This window comes from Nicotiana tabacum, chromosome 6 (genome assembly GCF_000715075.1).
Source record: "Nicotiana tabacum cultivar K326 chromosome 6, ASM71507v2, whole genome shotgun sequence".
Taxonomy (NCBI): domain Eukaryota; kingdom Viridiplantae; phylum Streptophyta; class Magnoliopsida; order Solanales; family Solanaceae; genus Nicotiana; species Nicotiana tabacum.
This window is the reverse complement of record NC_134085.1, coordinates 115,016,198-115,043,655: the sequence shown is the minus strand read 5'-3', so window position 1 is coordinate 115,043,655 and position 27,458 is coordinate 115,016,198. Positions and strand designations below refer to the sequence as shown.

General features: G+C 35.4%; 1 protein-coding gene and 2 long non-coding RNA genes across 5 annotated transcripts; 1 reads left to right on the top strand and 2 right to left on the bottom strand.

Moving 5' to 3' along the window:
• Positions 1-802: 802 nt before the first annotated feature.
• Positions 803-16,156, top strand: LOC107795479 (putative isoaspartyl peptidase/L-asparaginase 3). Its single transcript, XM_016618120.2, has 8 exons — positions 803-850; positions 1,160-1,234; positions 1,322-1,493; positions 13,290-13,354; positions 13,510-13,893; positions 13,975-14,033; positions 15,025-15,129; positions 15,916-16,156. The coding sequence occupies exons 2-8, from the start codon at positions 1,190-1,192 to the stop codon at positions 16,133-16,135; spliced, it is 1,050 nt and encodes a 349-aa protein (XP_016473606.2). The 5' UTR covers positions 803-850; positions 1,160-1,189; the 3' UTR covers positions 16,136-16,156.
• Positions 1,730-13,192, bottom strand: LOC142181728 (uncharacterized). 3 transcript variants are annotated; one of them, XR_012710642.1, is made up of 3 exons: positions 4,013-13,192; positions 3,803-3,865; positions 1,730-3,005 (listed from the first exon to the last, which is right to left on the bottom strand). It is a non-coding gene; the product is annotated as an uncharacterized LOC142181728 (long non-coding RNA). The 3 variants fall into 3 exon arrangements; XR_012710641.1 differs by lacking the exon at positions 1,730-3,005 and adding an exon at positions 3,017-3,505; XR_012710640.1 differs by lacking the exon at positions 1,730-3,005 and having other exon boundaries at positions 3,017-3,865.
• A 7,351-nt stretch (positions 16,157-23,507) lies between the features above and the next one.
• LOC107795481 (uncharacterized) lies at positions 23,508-24,758 on the bottom strand. Its single transcript, XR_001650109.2, has 2 exons — positions 24,656-24,758; positions 23,508-24,313 (listed from the first exon to the last, which is right to left on the bottom strand). It is a non-coding gene; the product is annotated as an uncharacterized LOC107795481 (long non-coding RNA).
• Between the last annotated feature and the right edge of the window lie 2,700 nt (positions 24,759-27,458).

The window sequence follows — 27,458 nt, the reverse complement described above, 5'->3', positions numbered from 1 at the left end:
ATATATAAACAACATAATACAATTTTTCTACAATTTTACTACAATTTCGTAAGTATAATATATGTCATGTCTTCTTTCGAGTTTCAATATGAAATTCAGCCAAAATCAAGTCTAATCTTCACCAAAACACCCTCAAAATTGAGATATGAACTCCAAACCATATTCCCAATTGTTTGCAACAACACCCAACCCAAACAAATAATGGTATTTGAAAACCCAAATTCGAATTCAAAGCTTTAAAACTTTTTAATGGTTGTCAATAGTGGAATTGCTACTCTCTTTTCCTTTGCTTTACATGACAAGAATTAGGGATTGAGAGATAGAGAGAGACGTAGAGAGAATTCCCAATTGTTTGTAACAACACTCAATTCAAACAAATAATGTTTTTTAAACATTCAAATACGAATTCAAAGCTTTTTAATTGCTGTCAATGGTGGAATTGCTGCTATCTTTTTCTTTGCTCTACATTACTGAAATTAAGGATTGAGAGATAGAGAGAGACGCACAGAGAGAGAGACGGAGAGAGAGAGCGCATGAGGGAGAGAAAATAATGATGAGAAATAATTTATTCTTAATATAAATGGATACTCATTTAATTCCTAAAGTGTATATAATTGGTAAATTTGTATATAGGATGTAATTAAATTGAAACTTGAGTAGGGAGGGTAATACAGTTTCCAATAGTGTATAGGTATGTAAAAATTCCTTTATCTTTAATGTCTTTGGCCTTATTCTCATTGTGAAAACTAAGCTCCTGTTTGGATATAAATTTGGAAAACTTTCTTATTCATGGAATTTAATCAGTTTTTGATAATAATTTGAAGAAAAAATTTCAAGTTCCAAAAAAAAGGTTTGAGCTAGTTTTTGGGTGAAATTTTTTCTTCCCCTCAAAAAGCTTCAGCATTTTTTCAAATAAAATGCATGTTCAAACACAATATTAACTTCAAAAGCTCTTTTTGTTAAGTTTCAACCAAATCTAACGCTAGCTTATAAATAAATGAATTCACTAGAAACTAAAATGAAATATGAAGAAAAATATAATGTTGGTTGTTGAAGGTTGCGTGGGATGAATTATTTTTTTCTGGATTGGGTGAATTATTTATTTTTATTAACAAAATAAGAAAGTATAGTCTAAAGCGTAGAGTGTTGAGTGTTGCAGAGTGAAAAAGAAGGCAGAGAGGCGTCTAGCATGAAGAAGCAACTACAAGTCCCTCATCTTTTGCTCTTCTCCATGGTATACCCAACGTTCCCCTTGTTCCTAATCTTGTCGGATTTTTTACAATTTTATATTATTGAATATTGATAAATTTGATGTGTATAGGTACTGGCGAGTGAAATTGGGAGCACTTTGGAATATCCTGTGGTAATAAGCACGTGGCCCTTCTTGGAAGCTGTTAGAGCTGCGTGGAGGGCTGTGGACAGTGGGTTTTCTGCAGTAGATGCGGTTGTGGAAGGTTGTTCTGCTTGTGAGAAACTAAGATGTGATGGTACAGGTATACACGAATGATTAATTGAAAAACGAAATAAAAATGTGTCTTATTATATTGGATGTTGAAATTAAATACGTTAAATACACTTTTGATGTCAAAAACCTGGTATTTAAGTGGAAAAATGGTAGAGGGGCATTCCCATTATCCACTTAAACCCTAGGATTCTGGTCGCTTTAGAAAAAGTGACAAAAATATCTCTGAGATTTTTGTTGGTATAATTTTTTGAATTTTTTCAACAGGTGTATACGAGGTCATACCATCTAAGTCCAGTAATTAGTACCAGATGCCTTGGCAACTGCAGCTAGTAGAGTTGAGTTAGAACCAAGCAACTCTCCTCCATTTGAGTGTTTATAGCTTTGAAAATTGAATTACTCTTGCAAAATTATCCTAATAAAAACTCTCCTGAGAAGATCTTCACTTACATCGAATTGGTTGCTATGAAGAATGCAAATTTAAAGCCAATGTAATGAACAAAAAGATTTTTGGTAATTCTTAAAATGGTTGAATTTCTGCAACTAATGTGGTTCCCATACCAAGGATTTGACGGCAATAATCATAGTGGTCATCCTTAGTCCTTGAATTGATAGTATCCAAGCATATAGTTCGGACTGACTTGTGTCTTGACTTGGACAATTTCAAAGTCAAGTCTTCTTCGTGGAAATTGCAATGCCACCTCTCATACTAAGTTTTGAAATAGCAGCTAAATTAGAAAACTCAGTAAAATCTCCAAGTGAATACAATGTCCAACAATGATCTATGCAATGTCTACACCACAAGCTACAATGATAGGGAAAGTTTCTAGTTCTTGTGATTGTGAATTAATGTGGCCATAAACATTAAGATTATCATGCATAATATAATCATTCTCTTGACTTTTGTCATTCATAAAAATACTGAGAATATTTTATACAATATTCTTAATATTTCCCTTGACTTTACACATGCCCCGTGTCACGACCCATTTTCTGAACAAGCCTGGACCGGCATTCGATCACTAAACATGACCGAGCGAACCATCTCTGCTTATCAAATCTATTATAACTCCAAACTTTATATGCAACAAGGCAATACTCTAACCAAATACTTTTAATTAATTTAAATATTTAAATAAATCAACTCCAAAACTTTAATCGTAGTAACTATTGAATTATTGCTAAGTTATCATCAAAAACATCTGAATCTTAACCCGACTATGTCTATGAAGCCTCTACTAATAAACTGACGCACTGCTCAGGACATGAGATTTCTTGGCCAGTTCTCTAAGTAAACAAAAAAAATAACTAAATAAAGATAACTCTAAGGAATACTCCATGAACAAAAGCGGAGCTCACCAATAGCACTGAAAGAGAAGAAAGTCCTAACTAGTAGCCTGCTCGCCTGCAAAACCGGTTCCTACGTTGTACCGCAGACCAACGTAGGTTCTTAAAAGAGAACGTCAGTACCATCCATTGTACTCAGCGAGTCTCAACAACAGGGGCCGAAACTTTAATAACATATACATTACGAGCAAAGGTTCTGAATGCATGTAAAACATAAAGCTTATAAGAATAATTCTAAAATAATTACATAATAGCAGTTTATGAATATTCTAAAAGAAATTCTTTTCTTTTTCTTTCTTATAAAAAAATACTTCACTTTATACTTTGGGAGTTCCAACTATCTTGACTTAATTTTGTTTCAGTCACCGTGTGATCGGCACGGGTTCGATCCCAACCTGATCGAATAGGCCCAATCCACGAGGTGCCACTCGCTTCATGGTTCTCAGCGCTCATGTATCATACCTTAGCATGAATAAGTAAATTCTCAGCAACGAGACCCTCGGCTCCTGTGCTCCCTACTTTGGCACAAGTAGTTTCAGGAAGTCAACGCCTTGGTTAGGACCCTCGGCCTGGACGATGATCCCTTCTCAGAATAAATGATACTCCCAAAAATCTTTTCTTTCTACAACTTCTTGTGATTTTTCAAGTCTAAATCTTTTCTTTACAGAACCTCATGTACATGCTCATGCTTGTATCCTTAAATGTAAAGCATGGCATAAGAATGAAATAAATATGTAAAAGTATTTCTAAGATTCTTGCTTCTTCATAAATTTTCAACATGAAAATAGCATATAAGAATAACACAAAGATCTGAAAATTTATGCACATATATCATAATAAATCATCTAAACTTTTGCTAGAACAATTCTAAGTTAATAGTTATTCACTCGCTCCGATTAAGTAAATATAAACTCTTTTAAGCAATTCATCAAACACCTTGTATGCGTGCTTTTGTGAGTCAAACCACTTTAGTAAAGGGTTATATCAACTCACCTCAAAACTTTTCGAGCCAATACGTAGGCCCCAGTCCAATTGACACCAGTCAAACAATCGATTCTACAACAACCAGTGCGTTTTAATCAATTTTAAAGTTTCACACCTAAACATGAAATTTATTATTGATATAGAGGAAGAAGGGAATTAACTATCCAATTCTTACCTACTACTACTTTAGGGTAATTGACAATAGGGAATTTTATATACCTGAGTTCACGAATTAGTGATTTGTAAAGAACCCTAGATTTTCCGTTGCTTGCGTGATAAAAAGCCTCTGTTTCGCTGGTTCTGTTCGTGCGAAGGAACAGAATGTTTCTCTGTTTTCTCGTATAAAGGATTTCAATCCTTTTGGTTCTAAAATCCCTTTATGGGCTTTAGTTTGCCCCCCTGTTTCTTTTTTTGTTTTATTGCTTTTATTTTTTTGTTTGTTTGTTTTGTTTTCATTTAACTAATAATTAATGATACCCACTTTTAATAATTAATAATATTAAAATTATTAATATTTTACTACTTGTATATCCAATTATTTAAGTGTGTGTGTGTATATATATATATTTACACTATAGGCAAGAAAAAATAAATAATAATAATTCAATTCTATAATTTGCGTGTCCCGAAACTTTTATAAATTTGAGGAGTGTTACAATCTTCCTTCTTTAAAAACATTCGTCCTCGAATGTTGCTAGGGCCTTATTCTTAAGCTATCAATCATTCCTTAGGCCCTTGAACCTATTAAGTTTTCTTAGCACTAGTCACTCTTCCAAGGGACTCAAAATTTTGGCTAACTCCCTAAATTTTGAAAAATTTTGGCAGAGTTTCGCTTGTAACTTGGACTATCCAAAAAAATATCCCTGTCACAAATACCACAACTACACCAACAACAACCAAATATACCATAACAGGCCATTCATAGGCACTGTACACAGCTCATAAACTAATTACTCACACTCCGGCAAGGAGGTAACACAATAACTAACAAGAATCTAAAGTACAACACTTTAGCAAAAGTAAATCACTTTAATGAATTAAATATACTCTGGCATAAACTAAATTACTACAACAACCAAGTATAATTTAGGAAGGACATAAACACTTGCTAACTTGTATTTAATAAATGAAATATAAATGTCAAGCCAAACCTAGGTTCACATACCTTGTTACTCAAATAAATATGAATATTTCTTCCTCATATCTTCCTCGACCTCCCACGTAGCCTCTTTTGAATCATGATTACTCCACAAAACTTTTACCGATGCTGTATCCTTTGTTCTCAACTTTCTTACTTGCCTATTGAGAATTTCTATAGGTACCTCTTCATAAGTCAAGCCTTCTTTAATTTCTATGGTATCGGTAGGTATTATATGCGACTCATCATGAATGTACTTTCTAAGCATAGACACATGAAAGACAGGATGAACAGAGGACAACTCAACGGGTAGCGCTAGCTTATAAGCCACGTTTCCTTTCTTTTCTAGAATTTCATAAGGTCCGATAAATCTAGGGCTAAGTTTCCCTTTCTTACCAAACCTCATAACTCCTTTCATTGGTGAAACTTTCAAAAACACCTTATCACCAACCATGAACTCTAACTCACGATGCTTCTTATCAGAATAAGACTTTTGACGACTCTGAGCCGCTTTAAATCTTTCTCTAATTAGCTGAACTTTCTCCAAGGTCTCACAAACAAACTCTGGACCAATCAACGACACTTCTGCTGGTTCAAACCAACCCACTGGAGACCTACATCTCCGCCTATACAACGCTTCATAAGGAGCCATACTAATGCTGGCCTGATAGCTGTTATTGTAAGCAAATTCTATAAGTGGCAAGTGATCATCCCAATTACCTCCAAAATCTATAACACACGCACGCAACATATCTTCGAGAGTCTGAATGGTCCTTTCTGCCTGGCCATCGGTCTGTGGATGGAAAACGGTGTTTAAATTGACCTTGGTACCTAATCTTTTCTGAAATGCCTGCCAAAAATGCGCTGTGAACTGAGGGCCTCTGTCGGATATGATTGAAACTGGAGTACCATGCAATCAGACTATTTCTTTGATGTACAACTGCGCATACTACTCTGCGGAATCTGTCGTCTTTATTGGTTGCGCGGACTTTATCAGTCGGTCTACAATAACCCAAATTGAATCATGTTTACGGTACGTGCGAGGTAGACCTACTACGAAATCCATATTAATCATCTCCCACTTGCACTGTGGTATCTCTATATCTTGAGCTAGGCCACTAGGCCTCTGATGCTCGGCTTTGACTTGCTGGCAATTTAAATATTTAGCCACATGATCTGTTACTTGTTTCTTCATGCCTTTCCACCAATACAACTCTTAAAAATCTAGATACATTTTGGTAGCAATTGGGTGGATAGAGTACCTCGAAATGTGAGCTTCCTCCATTATGGCCTTCCTAAGACCATCTACATCAGGCACACATAACCGATCATTCAACTTCAAAACCCCGTCACTTCCTAGAGTGAAAGCAGTGATTTCTTTGTTTCTGACTCCTTTTAATTTCACTAAGTACGGATCTTCGTTTTGCTTAGCCTTAACATGCGCAACAAGGGAGGATTGTGCTAAGGCATAAGCAGTTATACCTCCTTCTTCGGTCTCATCCAATCTAATTCCATCATTTGCTAGTTTTGGAATTTCTCGACCCAAAGATCGCCTTTGTACTGCAAGATGGGCCAAGACACTCATTGACTTCCTACTAAGTGCATCTGCTACCACATTAGCTTTGCCCGGGTGATAAAAGATATTAATGTCATAATCTTTCAATAGCTCGAGCCACCTTCTCTGTCTCAAATTTAATTCTTTTTGTTTGAAAATGTACTGGAGGCTTTTGTGATCTGTAAACACTTCAGAATGCTCACCATAAAGGTAATGTCGCCATATCTTTAATGCAAACACCACTGCTGCAAGCTCTAAGTCGTGTGTAGGGTAGTTCTTTTCATGATTCTTTAACTGCCTAAGCAATAACTTTTGTATTTTGCATAAGAACACAACCGAGACCAACTCTGGAGGCATCACAATACACTGTGAAACCACCTGAACCTGTCGGCAAGGTTAATACAGGTGCAGTGGTCAACCTCTTATTTAACTCTTGAAAACTCTGCTCACAAACGTCTAACCACTGGAACTTAACTGCTTTCTGGGTCAACTTAGTTAATGGAGCTGCAAGTGAAGAAAACCCCTCTACAAACCTTCTATAGTAGCCAGCTAACCCCAAGAAACTCCTGATTTTGGTTGGCGTTGTCGGCCTATGCCAGTTCTTGACTGCTTCTGTCTTCTGAGGGTCTACTTTTATTCCTTCACTAGATACCACATGGCCTAAGAATGCCACTGACTGCAACCAGAACTCACATTTTTAAAACTTGGCATAAAGCTCATTCTCCTTCAAGGTCTGCAACGCTATTCTGAGGTGTTCTGCATGATCTTCCTTGCTCTTAGAGTACACCAAAATATCGTCTATAAACGCAATAATAAAGGTATCAAGGAATGACTTGAAAACTCTGTTCATAAGGTCCATGAATGCAGCTGGAGCATTTGTCAACCCGAAGGACATCACTAGAAATTCATAGTGCCTGTAGTGAGTTCTAAAGGCTATTTTAGATATATCCTCTTCTCTTATTCTCAACTGATGGTACCCCGACCTCAAGTCTATTTTGAAAAGTACTTGGCACCCTGAAGTTGATCAAATAAATCATCAATTCTTGGCAGTGAGTACTTGTTCTTAATGGTAACTTTATTCAACTACCGATAGTCGACGCACATTTTGAGAGGCCCATCTTTCTTTTTGACAAACAGGACTGGGGCACCCCACGGTGAAACACTCGGCCTGATGAAGCCCTTGTCAAGAAGGTCTTTCAACTGCTCTCTCAACTCATTAAGTTCTACTGGAGCCATCCTATAAGGAGGTATAGATATGGACTGAGTGCATGGCATGAGATCAATGCCAAAGTCTATGATTCTTTCGGGAGGAAGTCCGGGAAGATCATCTGGGAAAACTTCTGAAAATACTCTAACAACTGGCACAGACTGAAGAGCTGGTGGTTCTAATTCTGGATTAATGATGTGAGCCAAATAGACGAGACACCCCTTACCGATCATTCGTTGTGCCTTAAGGTAAGAAATAAACTTACCTACAAGCGATGTTGAACTACCCTTCCACTCTAAGACTTCTTCATTTGAAAATGGGAACCTGACTATCTTGGCATGATAATCTAACATGGCATAGCAGGAAGATAACCAATTCATACCCATGATCATATCGAAATCCACCATTTCTAACTCTATGAGATCGGCTTTGGTGTTGCGACCATAGACTGAAACTATACAACCTCTATAGACTCTTGTGACTTTCACTGACTCGCCAACTGGAGTATATACTAGGAATGACTCACTAAGTTGTTCAGGTTCTAGTCCGAGGTTAATTGCAAAGTATGGAGTCACATATGAAAACGTTGAACCTGGATCCATTATGGCATAAGCATTATGTGAGCAGACTAAAAGTATACTTGTAATAACTTCTGTAGATGCCTCTGCACTCTAACGATCAAGTGTAGCAAACAAACGGGGTTGCCCCCCTCCTTGAGTAACTCGATCTGCACCCCTGCTTGCCCCATGCCCGGCCTGATTATGAGAACCACGAGCCTGGGTGGTGCAACTGCAGTAGCTGAGGAACTAGAAGGACGAGTTGATCCACCACTAAAATTATGTCGCAACTTTGTGCAGTTGGCCTTTATATAACCAATGTCTCCACAATGATAGCAACCACGAAACCCAAGCTTGCACTGACCTGAATGTTGCCTCTTACATGTTCCACAAAGACCTTGTTGGTGTGAATGTTGCTCAGCCTGACTCTGGCTATGTGAGGATGATGTCCTAAAATTCTGATTCTGGCGAGACTAATTTCCATAACTCTGAGTACGTCTGAAGGAAGACCCACCACGTGACTGATGACTGGACTGAGCTGGTGCTAATGACTCCTTATTAGAGGAATCCCTTCCACCTCCGATGGATGTACCATTAACCTGCCTGCTGTCCGGGCTTTCTTGTTATGCTCTTTTTCTTCTCTCCTTTGTTGTCTGTCTTTTTCTAAGTGTTTGGCGAACCCCACAACAGAGGAGAAAGCTATTATTCCTACCGTTGCAGCTGATGTCATATCCTTAATGTGGTAAGCCAAACCGCCAACAAACCTGCGAATCTTTGCTTTTTATGTCTTAACCATGTGAGGAGCATGCTTAAGTGGCCTTATGAATTCCATGTAGTACTTTTGCACACTTTTATTCCCTTGCTTGAGCTGTTCGAACTCTGTAGCCTTAGCTTCTCTATCCTCTTCTGGGATAAAAAGGCCTCTTCAAATTCTTCCCAAGTAGGCGGACCATCATCTTCATCTCTTTCCTTTTCCCACGTCTCAAACCAAGCACCAACCACATCTTTAAGCTGGTAAGCAGCCAGCTCCACAGCTTCATCATCAAATGCTTTCATCACTCGGAGGGCTTTCTTGACACCCTCCAGCCACAACATTGGATCTTCATCAACTATAGAACCATGGAACACCGGAGGATTCAACTTTAAAAATTCATTCACTCTTGAAGACTCAGAATTGTTCTGTTTATTTGATTGAGGTGGAATTTCATCTCTTCTCTCGTTCTCGTTGGCCATGAAGGTTTTAAACATCTCCATAGCGCTGTTGACTGCATTAAACATCTGACCCACCTATGGGGATATAGCTGTCTGAGCCGGAGCTGCTGTTGGGGGCGGCACTGGATCCTGAGGTACTTGCTCATCATTATACACCCCTTTTTCACGTTCAACTCGGGGTACTTGGACCCCTTTTGTGGATCTACCCTTCCTATTCTGAGTTAAAGCCTTCTTAGTTCTGCCTTGAGCCACAATAGTAGCAATAGTTTCTTGAGCAACATCCTGAGTGTCGGTGTCAGAGTTGCGAGTACGAGCCATTTCTGTGAGTTTTGGAGAAACGAATACATTAGATAATTTCTTAGAGGTAGGATCTACTGCACGATCTAAAGTATGAAAAAATGAGATTTTTTTTCCTAAATGCTTGTAGCCTCCTGTTTATAAGTATGACGCGCTTCATACCCATAAACAAGACTCTACTAACACGACTTCATAAACCCCTAGGACTCCATAAACCTGAGGCTCTGATACCAAGTTATTCACGACCCATTTTCTGAACAAGCCGGGACCGGCACTCGATCACTAAAAATGACCGAGCGAACCATCTCTGCTTATCAAATCTATTATAACTCCAAACTTTATATGCAACAAGGCAATACTCTAACCAAATACTTTTGATTAATTTAAATATTTAAATAAATCAACTCCAAAACTTTAATTGTAGTAACTACTGAATTATTGCTAAGTTATTATCAAAAACATCTGAATCTTAACCCAACGACTATGTCTATGAAGCCTCTACTAATAAACTGACGCACTGCTCAGGACATGAGATTTCCTGGCCAGTTCTCTAAGAAAACAAAGAAATAACTAAATAAAGATAACTCTAAGGAAAACTCAATGAACAAAAGCGGAGCTCACCAATAGCACTGGAAGAGAAGAAAGTCCTAACTAGTAGCCTGCTCGCCTGCAAAACCGATTCCTACGTTGTACCGCACACCAACGTAGGTTCCCAAAAGAGAACGTCAGTACCATCCATTATACTCAGTGAGTCTCAACAACAGGGGGCGAAACTTTAATAACATATACATTACGAGCAAAAGTTCTAAATGCATGTAAAACATAAAGCTTATAAGAATAATTCTAAAATAATTACATAATAGCAATTTATGAATATTCTAAAAGAAATTCTTTTCTTTTTCTTTCTTATAAAAAAAATACTTCACTTTATACTTTGGGAGTTCCAACTATCCTGACTTAATTCTGTTTCAGTCACCGTGTGATCGGCACGGGTTCGATCCCAACCTGATCGAATAGGCCCAATCCACGAGGTGCCACTCACTTCATGGTTCTCAGCGCTCATGTATCATACCTTAGCATGACTAAGTAAATTCTCAGCAACGAGACCCTCGGCTCGTGTGCTCCCTACTTTGGCATAAGTAGTTTCAGAAAGTCAACGCCTTGGTCAGGACCCTCGGCCTGGACGATGACCCCTTCTCAGAATAAGGGATACTCCCAAAAATCTTTTCTTTCTACAACTTCTTTTGTGACTTTTCTTGTCTAAATCTTTTCTTTACAGAACCTCATGTACATGCTTATGCTGGTATCCTTAAATGTAAAGCATGACATAAGAATGAAATAAATATGAAAAAGTATTTCTAAGATTCTTGCTTCTTCATAAATTTTCAACATGAAAATAACATATAAGAATAACACAAAGATCTGAAAATTTAGGCACTTATATCATAATAAATCATCTAAACTTTTGCTAGAACAATTCTAAGTTAATAGGTATTCACTCGCTCTGATTAAGTAAATATAAACTCTTTTAAGCAATTCATCAAACACCTTGTATGCGTGTTTTTGTGAGTTAAACCACTTTAGTAAATGATTATATCAACTCACCTCAAAACTTTTCGAGCCAATACGTAGGCCCCAGTCCAATTGACACCAGTCAAACAATCGATTCTACAACAACCAGTGCGTTTTAATCAATTTTAAAGTTTCACACCTAAACATGAAATTTATTATTGATATAGAGGAAGAAGGGAATTAACTATCCAATTCTTACCTACTACTTTAGGGTAATTGATAATAGGGAATTTTATATACCTGAGTTCACGAATTAGTGATTTGTAAAGAACCCTAGATTTTCGTTGCTTGCGTGATAAAAAGCCTCTGTTTCTCTGGTTCTGTTCGTGCGAAGGAACATAATGTTTCTCTGTTTTCTCGTATAAAGGATTTCAATCCTTTTGGTTCTAAAATCCCTTTATGGGCTTTAGTTTGCCCCCCTGTTTCTTTTTTTTGTTTTTTTGCTTTTATTTTTTTCTTTTATGGGCTTTAGGCCCTTTTTCCTTTTTTTTAAAACTTAACTAATAATTAATGATACCCACTTTTAATAATTAATAATATTAAAATTATAATATTCCCCTAATTGTATATCCAATTATTTATAAATAAAAAAGTAACTCGAAAATCAATCACAGGGGTTTAAATCCGTAATATAGCAAGAAAAAATAAATAATAATAATTCAATTCTATAATTTGCGTGTCCCGAAACTTTTATAAATTTGAGGAGTGTTACAATCTTCCTTCTTTAAAAACATTCGTCCTCGTTTATTTTAAAAAGAAGAAATACTAAAAAGTCTATGGAATAGTAAACAGTCGCCTGAATATTGTCGCGAAAGTGGTGAATAGTTACTGCAAAGGAAAGCAATGATGGAACTCTTTTCTGTTAACATACATGGTTGGTAATTGTTAATTGAAAGGAAGTGCTTCTTACAACAAACACAGAAACGTCTGCTCTCAGTTGTTGAAAAGAGGTATCGTGATGAAATCTCCAACACATCACTGATGTAGATTGAGTAAGCTGAACAGCTAACAAAGAAGTTGCTAGACATGTCGCTGGAAGAATGGCCTGAATAGTAGTTGGAAGAATGGCTGGTGTGCAGCAGGATGGGGCAGTGCTGACTGCTGAGTGCTCACAAAATGACACCAGAAAGAGATGTGGTGCCCGAACAAACCTAAAAGAGGCATAGTACCATTAAAAGGATCACCAGAGTTAATGCTTGAAGAATGGCCAGATGTTGACTGAAGTAAGAGCAATCACCAGAAGAGACGCAATGCTGCTGGAGCGGTCACCGAAAGAGGAAAGCTACCACGAAAAGGGTCACCAAAAAATGGCGCAGTGTCACCAGAATGATCATTAGTAAAAGATTCTGCTGCCAGAACGGTTACCAGAAAGAAGAAAGATTAGTAAAATAGTGTAAGGCTGCCGATTAGTAGAAACTACTTGAAGTCTTCGCCGATATCATTGAAATACTAATACCATTAGAAATGATAAACAAATTCTTCTTGAAAGAGTTGGTTTAGCAAGATACAAGAAGGGTTTCTCATATAGGATTTTTAGTTACGCGAAATAGGGAAATCTACCTAATTTCTGGGATTCCAAATGACATAATCATTTGAGTATTCTCTTGACTTTCAACAATAACATAATCATTAAGCATATTGTGTACAATATAACTAAAGATTCTCTGGAATTTCAGTCATATCACTACATCTACCTCATCAATGTAAGAGGGTTGATTCAGTTGACAAGATAAGTTCTCAGTCCATTGATAGTCTGTTGTTGAAAGTAAAAATTATATATCAAGAAATACATATGAGAAATTGATACAAATGTTTGTGCAAACGAAGAATGTTCTTGACAGAAAAGGCAGCAAGTTGTAAGGTAAGAAATGACGCAGTTGAGCGTCTATCTGATGGTTTATGCAATATTATACTTGCATTGCTAGATATTCAGTTCATAAGTATTATTTTCATGGCAGTTGGGCCAGGTGGAAGTCCAGATGAAAATGGAGAAACTACTATTGATGCCATGGTGATGAATGGGGTAATAGCATTTCTGTTTATTCTTGTGTATTGATGCCATGGTGATGGATGGGGGTAATAAGTGTTGCTATTTGTTCTTGTATATTGCTTCATGATCCCTTTGACCAAGGCAAATGTAATTTGCAATTTATTTTGGACTTGCTAAGACATGCATAGGTAACAATGGAGGTCGGCGCTGTTGCTGCTATGAGGTATGTGCCAGAGGGCATTAAAGCTGCGAAGCTAGTGCTGGAGTATACCAAACATACTATGCTTGTTGGGGATCAAGCCTCAGCTTTTGCCATTTCAATGGGCCTTCCAGGGCCTATAAACCTAAGCTCAGTCGAGTCAACAGAGAAGTGGATGAAATGGAAAGAAAATTATTGCCAACCTAATTTTTGGAAAAATGTCACCCCCGGGGATAATTGTGGTCCATACCATCCAAATGGTCCTTCAATAGGAAGATGTCTGATGGCGAACGAGCTCCAGCCTAACGAATTTGGATCAGTTAATGTTGGTTTACATAGCCATGATACAATATCCATGGCTGTCATTGACCAGGTAAGTTGTTGGTGTGTCAGCCTTCCTTTATTTCTGGCTTGTTAGCTTCTTTCACCAGAATTCTTTATTCCTCCTTTTTAGGTTGGACGGATTGCTGTTGGTACGTCAACTAACGGAGCCACATTTAAGATTCCCGGAAGGTGATTCTTCACTTGTTTGTGTTATGAGAACAATTTATGTGTCCTTTCAACACTTTACCATGAAGCTGATAGAAAAGAGTCAATGACCTTTTTAGAGTTGTTGTGCTCAGGCCACAGGCCACACACATTTATTTATGTGGTTATCAAGCTTACTGTCCCTTGCCTAAAGGGACCATGCTCGTCTTAAAGGGAAGAAGAAAAGACATGTTATGTTTGGAGGGACATGCCCTTTAGGGTGCTCAATATAAGGTGAAACAGTTTATAAATGTTTCATAAATCTCAACGAAAAGTTTACTGCTTGATTTATCTATTCTGGAGTGGAAAAGAAAAAAGTAATCTTTAGAGGTGGTCACGGAGGTATCAGAAGATTAACATTTACACATTGTCGGCTTCTCAAGTCCTATCTGTCTACATTTGTATATTTAGAACTTTGTTAATGCGTGAATGTATTCTAGAGAGATGATGCTAATTCACAAAAATATGGATTCATAATAGTCATCTCTTTAGTCCTGAGCTGAATGTCTATGTTTGACTTCTCTCCTCTTTTCCCCTTTCCACTACGCAAGGTTGACAGGTGGTGACATTTCTTATAATAGAATCAGGAAGTTAAAAGTGGCTCATAAATACAATAGAGCTTTAAGTTCTCACTAAAGGGAAGCATGGACATGTTTTTTGTGTTAAGTGAAGGGAAAGTGGAAATTTAATTAAAGGAAGGAGCAATTTGTTATGCTTAGATTAGATTTTCTGAATCTCATTTCTCGAAAATCAATTTGTAGAATGTCAACTTGCATTAGTATCTGATCTTTGTAAGATATTACATTTAGTATGCTTGCCTCCGTAGTAGAAATTTACTTCTCTAACAGAATAAAGTCATTACTGTAGTAATTCAACCGCAACATTATATCAAACTGGTTTTTAGCTTTGCTTTTGGTTTTCTATCTTTAACAATTTCCTTTTATTTCTCCTTTACCCCTTTTAAACGCAACACTAGGGTTGGTGATGGACCTATAGCAGGGTCTTCAGCGTATGCAGATTCTGAAGTTGGTGCCTGTGGAGCCACTGGGGATGGTGATATTATGATGCGCTTCCTTCCATGGTACTTCAAAGGAACTTCCTTTAATTTTTCTGTGCCATCATGTACAGCAGAATTATATATGTCTAGAAACCAAGTAAATTTTGCTTTTGAATTAAATACGTAAGATGAACAGAATGTTTATAATAGCTGACCAGGTGAAAATCCAGTATGAAGGTTGGGAATTTTGATTAAGAACTCTTTTTCAGGAGAATAAAGTAGTGAAGCTTGGTTCCTCGTTCTTTCACGCGCGCGCACACACACGCACACAGATGGTACTCCTACAAATTAAAAGAGTTTAGCTTATATTGATTAGTAGCATATTGTCTTATGGCATACAGAAAAGATCGAGCATGCATCAAACAAACGTTTTAAGGTTCTTGTTTAATTTCTGATTAGTTATCCTGAGTCCTGAAGGTAAGAAGCTAAGCTCTTTGAAAATTTGCTTATCAGGATTAACTCATGAGTTGCATCAACCACCCAACTTCTCTTCCTATAAGAGATAGGAATAGCAAATATGTGCTAGAAGTGTCTGAGTTATGGGCAGTACTTAGGTTGTAGTTGATTTTGCTTGCTCTCCAGATCTCTCTTGCTGGGACAGAACTTATGATAAAGCTTTAGATTTTACTTCCCTGATTAGTTAATGTCTGGAAATACTCTATTTTTTTCCTCTTACACAAGTATAGGGCATTAGAGAAGTTTCTAGCTGGACGTCATACATTTTTCTAAGCTTATTTCCAATTTTTAGAGGTCAGCATCATTCATTCATATGGAGATAAACATCTTTCTATGTTGTTTGCCTGATGCCAGTTATCAGGTTGTGGAGAGTATGAGATTAGGAATGGAACCCAAATTAGCTGCAAAAGATGCTATATCGCGAATTGCAAGGAAATATCCCGGCTTCATTGGGGCTCTATTTGCAGTCAACAAAAGTGGTATTCATGCAGGTGCATCCCATGGTTGGACTTTTCAGTACTCTGTCAGAAATCCTGGGATGAAAGACGTGGAAGTATTTACTGTTCATCCCTGAAACTGTGACTGCCACTGCCACTGCCAGCATACCGCTTCTATTGTAGTAACTAGAGAATTTGCCCGCCCAAAATTCTATTGGATTTAATAATCTTATTTATAAATTCAATCCAAATAGAATAATAATTTTTATTTATTAATAAACATAAATGAAATATTTCTATATATTGATCAAGCCACAAATATATACTAATTCTTATTAGAATTTGAGCTTAGTGAATTGCATTTTTCATTGGCAGAATTTTTTTGTAAAAGAAAAAAAAGAAGTTCAAGGGAATTTGTACTTGGTGATGTGCTTTTAATACATAATTCTTAGTTTAATACATAATACACGAATGTATGAGATATTTGTCTTCGTCCTTTCTTTAATAGTAGTATTTGATTTTCTAAACATTTTAAATTAAAAGAACATGGAATGAAAAGTAAGAATACTACAACAACAATCATTACTATTGAGTTACATTCCAGTCATGTAACTTTTTGCCTATTATTTTTCCTCTAGTTTTTTTCTTTTACTGTTTTATCTTTTTTTTTTTTCTTCAATTCCTTGATCTCTTTAGTTACTTTCATCCCTTTTTCTACTTATTCCTACCTTACTTCCTTTATAAATTTCTTTCTTGCGTTTAAGTTACATGAATCGTCAACCTAAAAAAAGTTATACTATCAGATGGCCTTTATGTATTGTAACATGCAATTGCTCTATAAAAAAATTATTAAAGAGGAAAAAATATTCTTACATCATTTGATCTATTTTTCGTAGTCACATTGTATACACCTCTAAATATAAATGTTGGCCAATAAGAGATGCCACACACCTTTTAATTGGGTAAAATGAGAGGAAACATAAAAAATGACATAGTAACATCTATTTGGTTTTAGAGTAGTGTAACGTGATTTTTCTATAAATCTGATACAAGTCGTATTTTTCACACGATGACCAAGGAATCTTCTAGTAAAACTCAGCAAAATAAAAATAACTTTAGAACATATTATTCATGCTTTTATAATAATAATAATAATAATAATAATAATAATAATAATAATAATAATAATAATAATAATAATAATAATAATAATAATAATAATAATAATAGAGATTAGAAAAATACTTGTGTCACCACTATCACCATTGCAATACCATAATCCATAGACAACCGCTCAAAAAAGAAAGCAAGAAACATTACCTTGAAGTAAAAGTTGTATACAACACAGTAAAATATTGGATCAACTCCATCAAACAAAAGCTAAAATATTGGATCAACTCCATCAAACAAAAGCTTGCCAAACTTGCCCACCTACTCTTGAAATTTGATAGAGATATTTATGATATTATCATTATCGTCTTAGTATACGTGTGCTTACATGAACATTTGTTGAAGCTATTTGGTATTTCAACAACATATATAGTAACAAAAAAATAATTTAGAAACTTACTACAATGTAGTTGGGATGAAACCAATGAACACGATATATATAGAGAAAGAGAGATTGATTGGAAATTGGCTGTATGTCAGGTAAGGAATTGAAAGGCCAAACAGTAAAATAATAAATTAGATACAATTTAATACTCATAATTGTATAGTAATTACTTTTAACGGTTGGAGAAGTAAAACAAATCATGCTTAATATTAACACATAATTATATTTCTCTTCCCTTATTTAAGACTCATAATGATATATAGGGGAAGAATTCTAATAATTGAGTAATTGTATTTAAATAAGGGAAAAAAACCAAAAAATCAAGGAAAAAGATAAATAGAGATGCTGGCATTTGAGGCAAGCTACATCAACTTTCTCATTCCCAGAATTATTTAGATATATAGATATAGATTTCTTTATTTTCCATAGTGCCATATGAGTACTTTCTTGTGGATATGTTAAAGAGATAATCACTTCCATGTTATGTTTATGAACACTTATTATCAAACCAATAAATGTCTAGATTGGTACAGCGAGTTCTAAGAGCGTCTGAGAATATCTTATTAGACTTCTATTATTGCCTTTCTGATTTTACCCAGCTACTTGAATTGGGCTTTAAGACTGGTGGAGAACTTTTTATTTTTTATTTTTTTTATTTTATTTTATTTTAAGAAGTAACTTAAATAGTTGTCCACGTAATCACTTAAACTAAAAATAATTGGTGGATGTATAATATAGAGAAATTTTCATAAAACACTATCTTTTAGTAGTAATTAGCCATTTATAGATACCATTTGCTATATTACGGAATATAGATACTTTTTCTGTGGTTATAAGATGTATTTGATGTATTTAAGCTATTGTATTCATGAATACAGTAGCAAAAATAGGCGTGAATTAGGGAAGTCCAGCTAATCAGTTGTTGTATTCGAGTGTATTCGACTGTATTCATGGAGTGAAATATGGGATTACAGCTGGACAAATTATTCGACTGTATTTGACTGTATTCACTGCGTGAAATAGGGGATTACACTATTTTTAAAACAGAAAGTGAACCAATTAACATAATGGACTCCTAATATAACTCAAACTCAATTATAACACACAAATTTTGTATTTTTCACTTATAAAAAAGATTCTCAACCGCAAAATACCCCAAAAATATAGCAATCTTCAGAGAAATTATATAATACATCTGAATACATAAATTATATTAATTAAAAAAATACAATCGAATACATTCATACATATAGCGAGGCAATGAATACAATGAAATAGATAGAATACAGAGGGATACATTGAAATACAATGAGAAAAAAGACACTGAATACAATGAAATATATGGAATACAACGAGATACATTGATTTACAAAGAAAAAAAAGATATTGAATACAATGAAATACATAGAAATACAGCGAGATACATTGAAATGCTCTTTAAAAAAAAGGTAACAGAATCTTCAAATTGCTCAACCCCAAACTTCAGACGATCAATTTTAGTCGACAATTTCCGACGACCCATCGAATTCCGACCATGATTCCATAAGCAGTGTTGAGAGAAAGAAGAAAAAAAAGAAGACAACGAGAAAGATCCAAATCCGTTGGAGTCGTCTCCTGTAGAAGAAGAAAACGACTGCAACCCCAAACTATGCTATTGAAGCAAGAAAAAACAAAAATCTATTCCCTGTTTGTGGAGTTGTCCTTTAAGTTCAAATACCAAATTACCAATCTATCGTGTGCAGAAAGTAATTATTCTTTCACTAAGAATAATTGATTAACCATTAGGAATATGCCGTTGCAGTCGTCGGATGTGGAAGTCGGAGCAATATTTGAGGTGGGTTTTGCACAAATTTGATGGAAGGAGGAGGAGATCGGAAATTTTAATGAGATGGGGGAAGAGAATGAGATGTATCAAAGTAGAGAGAGAAAGAAAATAGTGTAACTGATTAGCGTATTTAGTGGCTTAGGGCTAGGAGGTAACCAAAATTAAATAATTTTCTATAAACCTTAAAAGGTATCTATAGAATATAATTTTTTTAAATGGTATTTATTTAAAATAAATAAGGTCTTAACCTTTGCTATAAGAGGTAAAAATTCCTATAATATATGCATAATCCATGTATAATCTATGCATACCAACTAGGAATAGTAAACAGTAAATTCGGCCGGTATTTGCGTAAAGATCCGATAATTTTTTCGCAGTGATTTTTTTTCCTCAAGTAATGAAAATCTACAAGTTTATCATTTTTACAAATTTATATGTGAATAATAATAGAGTTGATGTGATCTGATTCAATCCCGGATCTCGAACATCGCAAGAATTTGCTGTACAAGAATATCCCTTTTGTTTGGGTTGTGTGTGTGTGTGTGAGGAATCTTACGAAAATGTATCAAAAAGACACTATTTACCAACAACTAACTATTTTAATCATGCTACCAAAGATAGCCACAAAATTTACCAATGATATACAAGGTTAAAAAAAATATAGGCAATTTTTTTTCCAATGAGTATTGTTGCGATTCATTGAGATCACATAGATGGGGCAGTATACAAACTTTGACGAAGTTTGAAGGTGAATTAGACTAGTTTGGAGTCAAAATTCATTACCAATGATATACAATATTTAATAAATCAGGCAAAAGGATTTTTTTTTTTCAACGGGCATGGTTGAAAACATATAGATGAGGCAAGATACAAAATTTGAGCAAGCTGGAGGTGATTTGGTATCAAAATTTGTAGTTAAAATCGAGTTTAAAAAAATTCTTCTGTGACACATGTATCATGCATGTATCACGCATGTATCTCACACACAGATATCCATGGATATACATGTGATACATATTTGATACACAAATGATACATATGTGATACACATATCTTCTTTTTTCATGTTCATCTCCTACTTCGAATTTTCAATTCAAACCACCATAAAACTCCACCAAATCATGCCAAAATTGAAATTCAAACTCCTTAAGATGTATCTAATCTATTCCAACAGCACCTACTCAAAAGAAAGCAAAAATTTAACCTTTTTTCGGCTACAGATAGCTAATTGGTTAGTATTGGTAAGCATTTGGCTAATATTAGTAATATTTTATGAATTGACCAATTTTTGTAATAAGTTGATTATCGGCAGATAGTTGGTAGTTTCCTTTTTCCCCCTTTAGTGGAATGCTTCATTTATTTGGACTTAATGAGGATTTGAATATGAACGGTCCAGATCTTAGCCCATTAAATACATTTGTTTTTCAACTTATAAAACATCTGAAGCCGTAGAAATTGCACGGGGCATCCTATCTGGTCGCCCCTATTTAATCTATACCAATTTTTTTAAAAAGTTTTAACTTGTACCCACTTTTTAAACAATTTCAACCCCTTTCTCCTCCTCCTCCTCCTCCTTCTCTTCCTCCTCCGTTTTGTGTTTCCTCTGAGAAGGTTTAAATGAGCCCAAGTAGAGAGATAGAAATTAGGGACCCCTGCAGTTTTCTGATTAGAATCCAACATTGCACAAATAAGCTGAAGTTTTTGTATCGTTAAATAATAGCACAAGCACATATTCCATAACTATATTCTCGTCCCAAATTATCTTGAATATACACTAGTACTGTGACTGCACCAAGTGATCCCACATTAATGAAGAAAAAGAACCGGTTGAAGAATTTTATCATCTGTCCTCTTTCTTTCTTGTCAGTTTCGTCGAAATGGTTGGTACTGTGATGACTTTATACCCAGCAATCCGAGAGCTCACCTATCAAATGTATAGTCACAGTTCTTTATCGGAGTTCCCATTTTTTAGTGCATTTTTGTCGTATAAATGCAGTGTAGTTACCATTAACCATCTTCTTGTTGTTTGGCTTCAAGCTTTATGACAAAACTAATGAATCCAGGACAAAAAACTTCAGCTTATTTAGTACTGAAGTTTTTACAAATGAACTAAATAACTTCAGCATCTCTGCTGAAGTTTTTGAAAAAGCTTATCCAGGACACAAAAATTTCAGCTTATTTAGTGCTGAAGTTTTTATAAATGTACTAAATAACTTCAGCATCTTCTGCTGAAGTTTTTGAAAAAGCTTAATGACAAAACTAATGAATCCAGGACAAAAAAAACTTCAGCTTATTTAGTGCAATTACAAACAAAAACTTCAGCAAATAGAGAACAAAACTTCAGCTAATATGCTTAAGTTCAGCAATTACAAACAAAATCTTCAGCACACTTGGTTCAGCACACTTGCTACTTCAGGCCCGTCTACTAGAATGCTGAAGTTTTGCGTGATTGCCTTTGCTACTTCAGCCCCGTATGCTAAAGTTACGCGAAAAAGCGGGTACACTTGCAATTTTTTTTGCAAAGCGGGCACAAATTAAAACGTGACCCAAAAAGCGGGTATAGATACAAATCTCCCTCTGAAGCTTGTCCAAGCTTCTAAAATAAACTTATTTTGAGACGTATTTTTCTCAAAATTATTTTGCAAAAAGTACCTTTGGTGATAAGTAGTTTGTGTTTGACTACTTAATTTGAAAAGCACTTTTGAGCAACGATTAGTATTTGACCAAACTTTTAAAAACTATAAGTGTATTGTTTTCAAGAATATTTTTCAAAAAAAATACTTTTTGGGATAAATTATTTTTTCTACTTCTCAAAAACTGCTTTCTATTTCTATTCAGAAGCTTTTTTTTCTTCTTCTAAAAGCTGAGCCAAACATGTTAACTTTGGAAAAAAATAACTTATGCTTCTTTTCAAAAGCTCTTTTTTCTCCTAAAACCCCGACCAAACACTCCAATTTTTCAAAATAAGCATTTTTGTTTTGGTTGAAAAAAAAACTTTTGCCTTCCCCTTAACTTCACGTGAAAAGAATTATAACTGTGTTACATCGTTCAAATAGGAAAAGAATTTATATAGGTAAAATTCTGAATTTGAACTCCTTAATATTAGAAATTCATACATAATTCAAAATAAGAAAAAATTTAATAAGTAAATCTCTAAGGTCTAACTACTGAAATATACCAAAAAAAAAAAAAAAAGTTTACTGTCTTTTAGTCATTTTAATCATTTTAAGCTACAAAAGTTATCAATGATATACGACATTCAAGAAACCATTGGAAAAAAATTGTTGTCAACGAGTATGATTAAAATTTGTTAAAAACACATATACTGGTGTCACACATCCTTTTTTACCCGCAGGGAGATATAAGGGAGTTTTTTTTTAATTAAAGTGACATAAATCGAAATGGGATTATTTTATTTAGTTAGTCGCCACTTGGGAAATTTATTATGGTATCTCAAGTCACCGGTTTATTTTAAATCCCAAATCGAGGAAAATCGACTTTATTTAAAAATCTGCGAAACCAGGAAAACTAGGTAAGAAATTCTGTTAACCCGGGAGAAGGTGTTAGGCATTCCCGGGTTCCGTGATTCTAGAACGGTCGCTTAACTATTAATAATTGACCTTATTATCTGATTCATTACTTGTTTTAAACCTATTGTGTATTTTTAACTTTATTACCGCTTCTAATTATTTTAACCCACTTTTTAGGTTTTATGAAATTATTTCTTGAACAAGTTACGATTGTCGTACACTTGCCGTTTTTGAACACATAGCAAACCACGCTACATGAAATGCACCCGCGATTCGCGACATGTTTATTTTATTATTATTCGAAGTTGTTATGATCGGGTCACGTGAAATGTACACCCGAATTTGGAAATTAGGTATCACGACTATGACACGGAAACCATACCCATAGTCATGATGATTTAATATTAATCACGCATAAAGCAAACTACGATGTTCTTGAATTACTAAATTCCTAAATTGGAGATTATTGTAAAGGATCAAAAGGCTATGAAATACGACATTAAAGGAGCGTGAGGTGCGAATTATTCAAACCAAATTTCTGAACGCATTTTGCTAACAGAAAGACGTGATTACTTCATGTTGGCATCTCATCTTAAAGATGTTATCAATCTCATGGTCATTTTATACTTACAAGCTTTGTAAAATAAAACAAATATTTGATGCCATGAACAACTAAAAGTTTTATCAAGTAAAAAAAACCCCAACATCTACACCACTAGTCAGATTTGCATTCTTATATATGGAATGGGCCACAGTGAATTAAAAAGAAAGCTACGCTCACTGCAATTTACAAGCAACTGTATAAGCTTTATATCCATACACAATCATTTAACAATAAACCACAAATAGTCTAGATCTTCACCTTTAACTTCAATGTTTATAAATTTCTGGACAACAAATGTATTATACATATTTGACCACTAAATGGAAAGAATTAAAGAAGCACTGCAGAGCCAACGATTATCAAAGATTTACAAATTTTAAAAACGAAATCAAACTCATATCTCCGTGCCTATTAACATTTCAATAATACTCTAACACCGTCCAAGTTCAGAGACGTATGAGCAGTAGATACACTACATCACAATCAACGAATTCAGAAGAGCAAAACCTAAAGCAAGGAATTCTTTACTCTTTTTTATTTCAGAGACCCAAACAAACAAAAAAAATTGCCATGAAGTTAAATGGTTTAAATCTTTTTTTTTTGAACTATAACACCAAACTCCAAGCATAGATCTCATTTCAAGCAAATTTAACATGTTCATTGTTAAACAACAGCTTTAATCAACAGAAGACAGACAATCAGCATTTGGAACTCATGGTCACAGAACATCGAAAGTGAGGCAACAGATAGTTCAACTTCATGTATATGATTCATGGGCCAAGCAAATGTTCAGCTACATACCTGTTTACAGCAAAATCAACCAAAAATAGAAATAAACTTATGAGAATGAAAAGGTGCAGCAGCCAAACAGAAACAACAAGAGTGATTAAAAATAAACTTTAGCTTTAAACCCAGAAATCCAAAGAACACTGCTCCAAACTTTAAGTGAAAACAGAAGATAGAAGAGCTGATTCCTTTCTTTCGAAGAGAGTCAGATTTTTCTTTCTAACTTTAAACCTAAAGGAGAAAAGAAATCAGGAAAAAGACTAAGGGTCCAACAAGTTTCTAAATTATCAGGGTTTTTTCAAGTGTCTAAATCCAGAAAAATTCAAGAGAGAAGGGGTCCTATATATAGGTGCTCACTCTGCCATGTGCTGCTAAGGAATTTTTTGGAATAAAATCTCTACGGCCAACCCTAAATTTCAGGGAAAAAAGCATATTTCAAAACTGAACATGGACAACTGTCTATTCCAGATATTTTCACATGTTTTTTACAATCAAATCTGGACAACTGGTGTTTTCTAGAACCTTCTTCTTGGGTCTGGGCCAAATGTCATGGCCAGATGGCCCAAAAAAGGCCCAAGTCCCGTAATTTCAAATAACTCAGGCCCTGACTAATTGGGCCTTTACTGTCTAACCCAAAACCAAGCATCCAGAATAACAAATGGGATAAAGTGCTATTAAACAATTCATCTTAAGCATCTGAAACTAATTAATACGCGATTAACAATTAAATCCAATTATCAGCAATAAACCTAAGAGATGTGCAAATCAATTAATAACTAGTTAATTTGGCTCGATTAACCTAAAACCTACGCAACTAACCAATTAGAATCACTGACCTTAAATAAACTAAAAACTAATTCAAACAAATAAATAATAAAACAAAATAAGAAAAACAGAAACGAAGAAAGAAAAAGAAAGAGGAAGGGTATTGGTTTTGGCCGGAATGAATCGACGAATGAAGTGACTCAACGAACGATGAAGGCAACGAACTTGGCCGGGCATCAGTGGCCTGGTCAGAAGCCGGTGACTCTCGAAATGAACCAAGACTAGCATTAATCAATTATTCTTTACAAGAACAATTTCTTAACGCAAGTTTCGAGTCAAATCGAGCCTTGGAAACATAAAAATCGAAATTAGGAGCAGCTTAGTTTTTTTTTTGAATTTCAGATTTGAGATTAAAGATAATAGGTGGGGATTTTGGGGAAGCTAATGGAAGATTAGTGCATGGGGGGGGGGGTATGAGGAGTGTAGGGTGAAAATTTAGGAACGTTTGGGGACGGGCCACCGCCGTGGGACGATTTTTGGTAGCGGCGACGGCTGGGGTGTGAGACAGATGAGGGAGGTGAGTTATGGGAGAGTCTTCTAGGGTTTGGGGGGGGGGGGGTCCTTCGGACAGATATAAGGGAGGTGGGGTTTAGTTCTAAGACGTCCGATTAAACGAAATCAAAGGCTCAGATTTAGGTTGAACGAAACGACGTCATTTAGGGTTTTAGGTGGGGACTGGACCGAGTGTGGGTACTTGGGCTTTGGCGGATTTGGGAAGGGAAATTGGGCTTCTTAGACCAAATTTGGCCCAATTTCCAAATTAGAACAAGACCTGCCCATTTTCTTTTGTTCTCTTTCTTTCTTTTTCTTTTCTTTAATTAAAAACCCAATTAAATTAATTAAGTCCTAAGTTGATCTAACCTATATAATTAGACTAATTATCTATTTATAATATTTACAAAATTAGTTAATTCTAAATTAATGAGGAGGAAATTACTAATCTAATATTAAAAGCTAAAATGTAAAAATGGACCATATTTTTTGTAATTTTCATTATAATAAAGCAATTAATTAACTAATTAATCCTAAAATATGAACACAAAACCTAATATGCAATGCATGAAACTTTGACATTTTTGGAGCATTTTTCATGATTTTAACAAAATTAAATGTGCACAAAAACACAAACAATTAATAAAAAATCCTATAAAATTAGAAAAAATTTCGACAAAATCTATTTCTTTAATTTTGTAGGAGTATGTCTAATAAGGCAAAAATCACATGCTCACAGCTGCCCCTCTTTGCTCGGAAACATGAAGAGTTTTCGGAAAAAGATAAAATGAGCAATTACGAGCGATTTCTGCCCGTCTGGATACTCCTTGGGAAGCATTTTTTGGGAAAAGTCTGACCGAATCTTGCTTCGGAGGTTGCCTACATATCCTTGGCTATAAAGGAATCGGGTTAGTGTAGTTCTGGAAGTTTTGGTAGCTAGGATTACCGAGAAAATGTGATTTCACTGTTGTTGCTACTGTTTCTGCTTGCTGAGCTCCTTATTACACCAAAATGAAAAATGAAAAACTAAACTAACTAAGTCTATCAACTACGAGTTACAAGATTCCTATCTATAAACCTTCTAAAGCTTGATCTTGAGTCTTGGCTGGTTCTTCATGCGAACTCTGATCTGAATCTTTATGCTCGTTAGCTAAAAACGCTGGTTCATTTTTTCTTCAGCTTTTCAGATCAAGGCGGGACATGCAAAGCTTGTGACTTCAATCATATCTTGAGCAGTCCACATCTTTTCTCCACTTCTACACTTAGAGTTCACTTCTTTTCTTGTTCTTCTTTCCTTTTATTTTGGATTGAGACTTCTTATTTTTGTCGTCTCGAACCCTGTGTCTCGAGGATTAACCTTCTCAGACACCAAAACAAACAAACGAACAAAATTTTTCTGCCCCAATTTTCACTAGGAAAATTTCGTGAGTTATTGTAACAAAATTCTAGACTACTTCACTATTGAAAGCAATAAAATTAGGATTGTGTATCCTTGGAAAAAAGAGATTAGGGAGTGGAGACCCTATATCTAAAATGAAATCAACTAGGGATTGAGGACCCTATTGTTGGAAAATCATCAACTAAGGAGTGGTGACCCTATGTTGGCATCAGGTTATGCCGGCATCAACTAGGGAGTGAGACCCTATGTTGGAAAAGTCATCAGGTTATGCCGGCATCAACTAGGGATTGAGACCCTATGTTGAAAAAGTTATCAGGTTATGACGGCATCAACTAGGGAGTGAGACCCTTTGTTGAAAAGTCATCGGGTTATGCCGGCATCAATTAGGGGGTGAGACCCTATGTTGGAAAAGTCATCGGGTTATGCCGGCATCAACTAGGGAGT

Bases quoted from the DNA above. Each gene is read 5' to 3' on its own strand.
- LOC107795479 (XM_016618120.2), top strand. From the start codon at position 1,190: ATGAAGAAGCAACTACAAGTCCCTCATCTTTTGCTCTTCTCCATG. The intron at 1,235-1,321 runs GTATACCCAACG...TGATGTGTATAG, and splicing joins ATCTTTTGCTCTTCTCCATG to GTACTGGCGAGTGAAATTGG. The intron at 15,130-15,915 runs GTACTTCAAAGG...GCCTGATGCCAG, and splicing joins ATGATGCGCTTCCTTCCATG to TTATCAGGTTGTGGAGAGTA.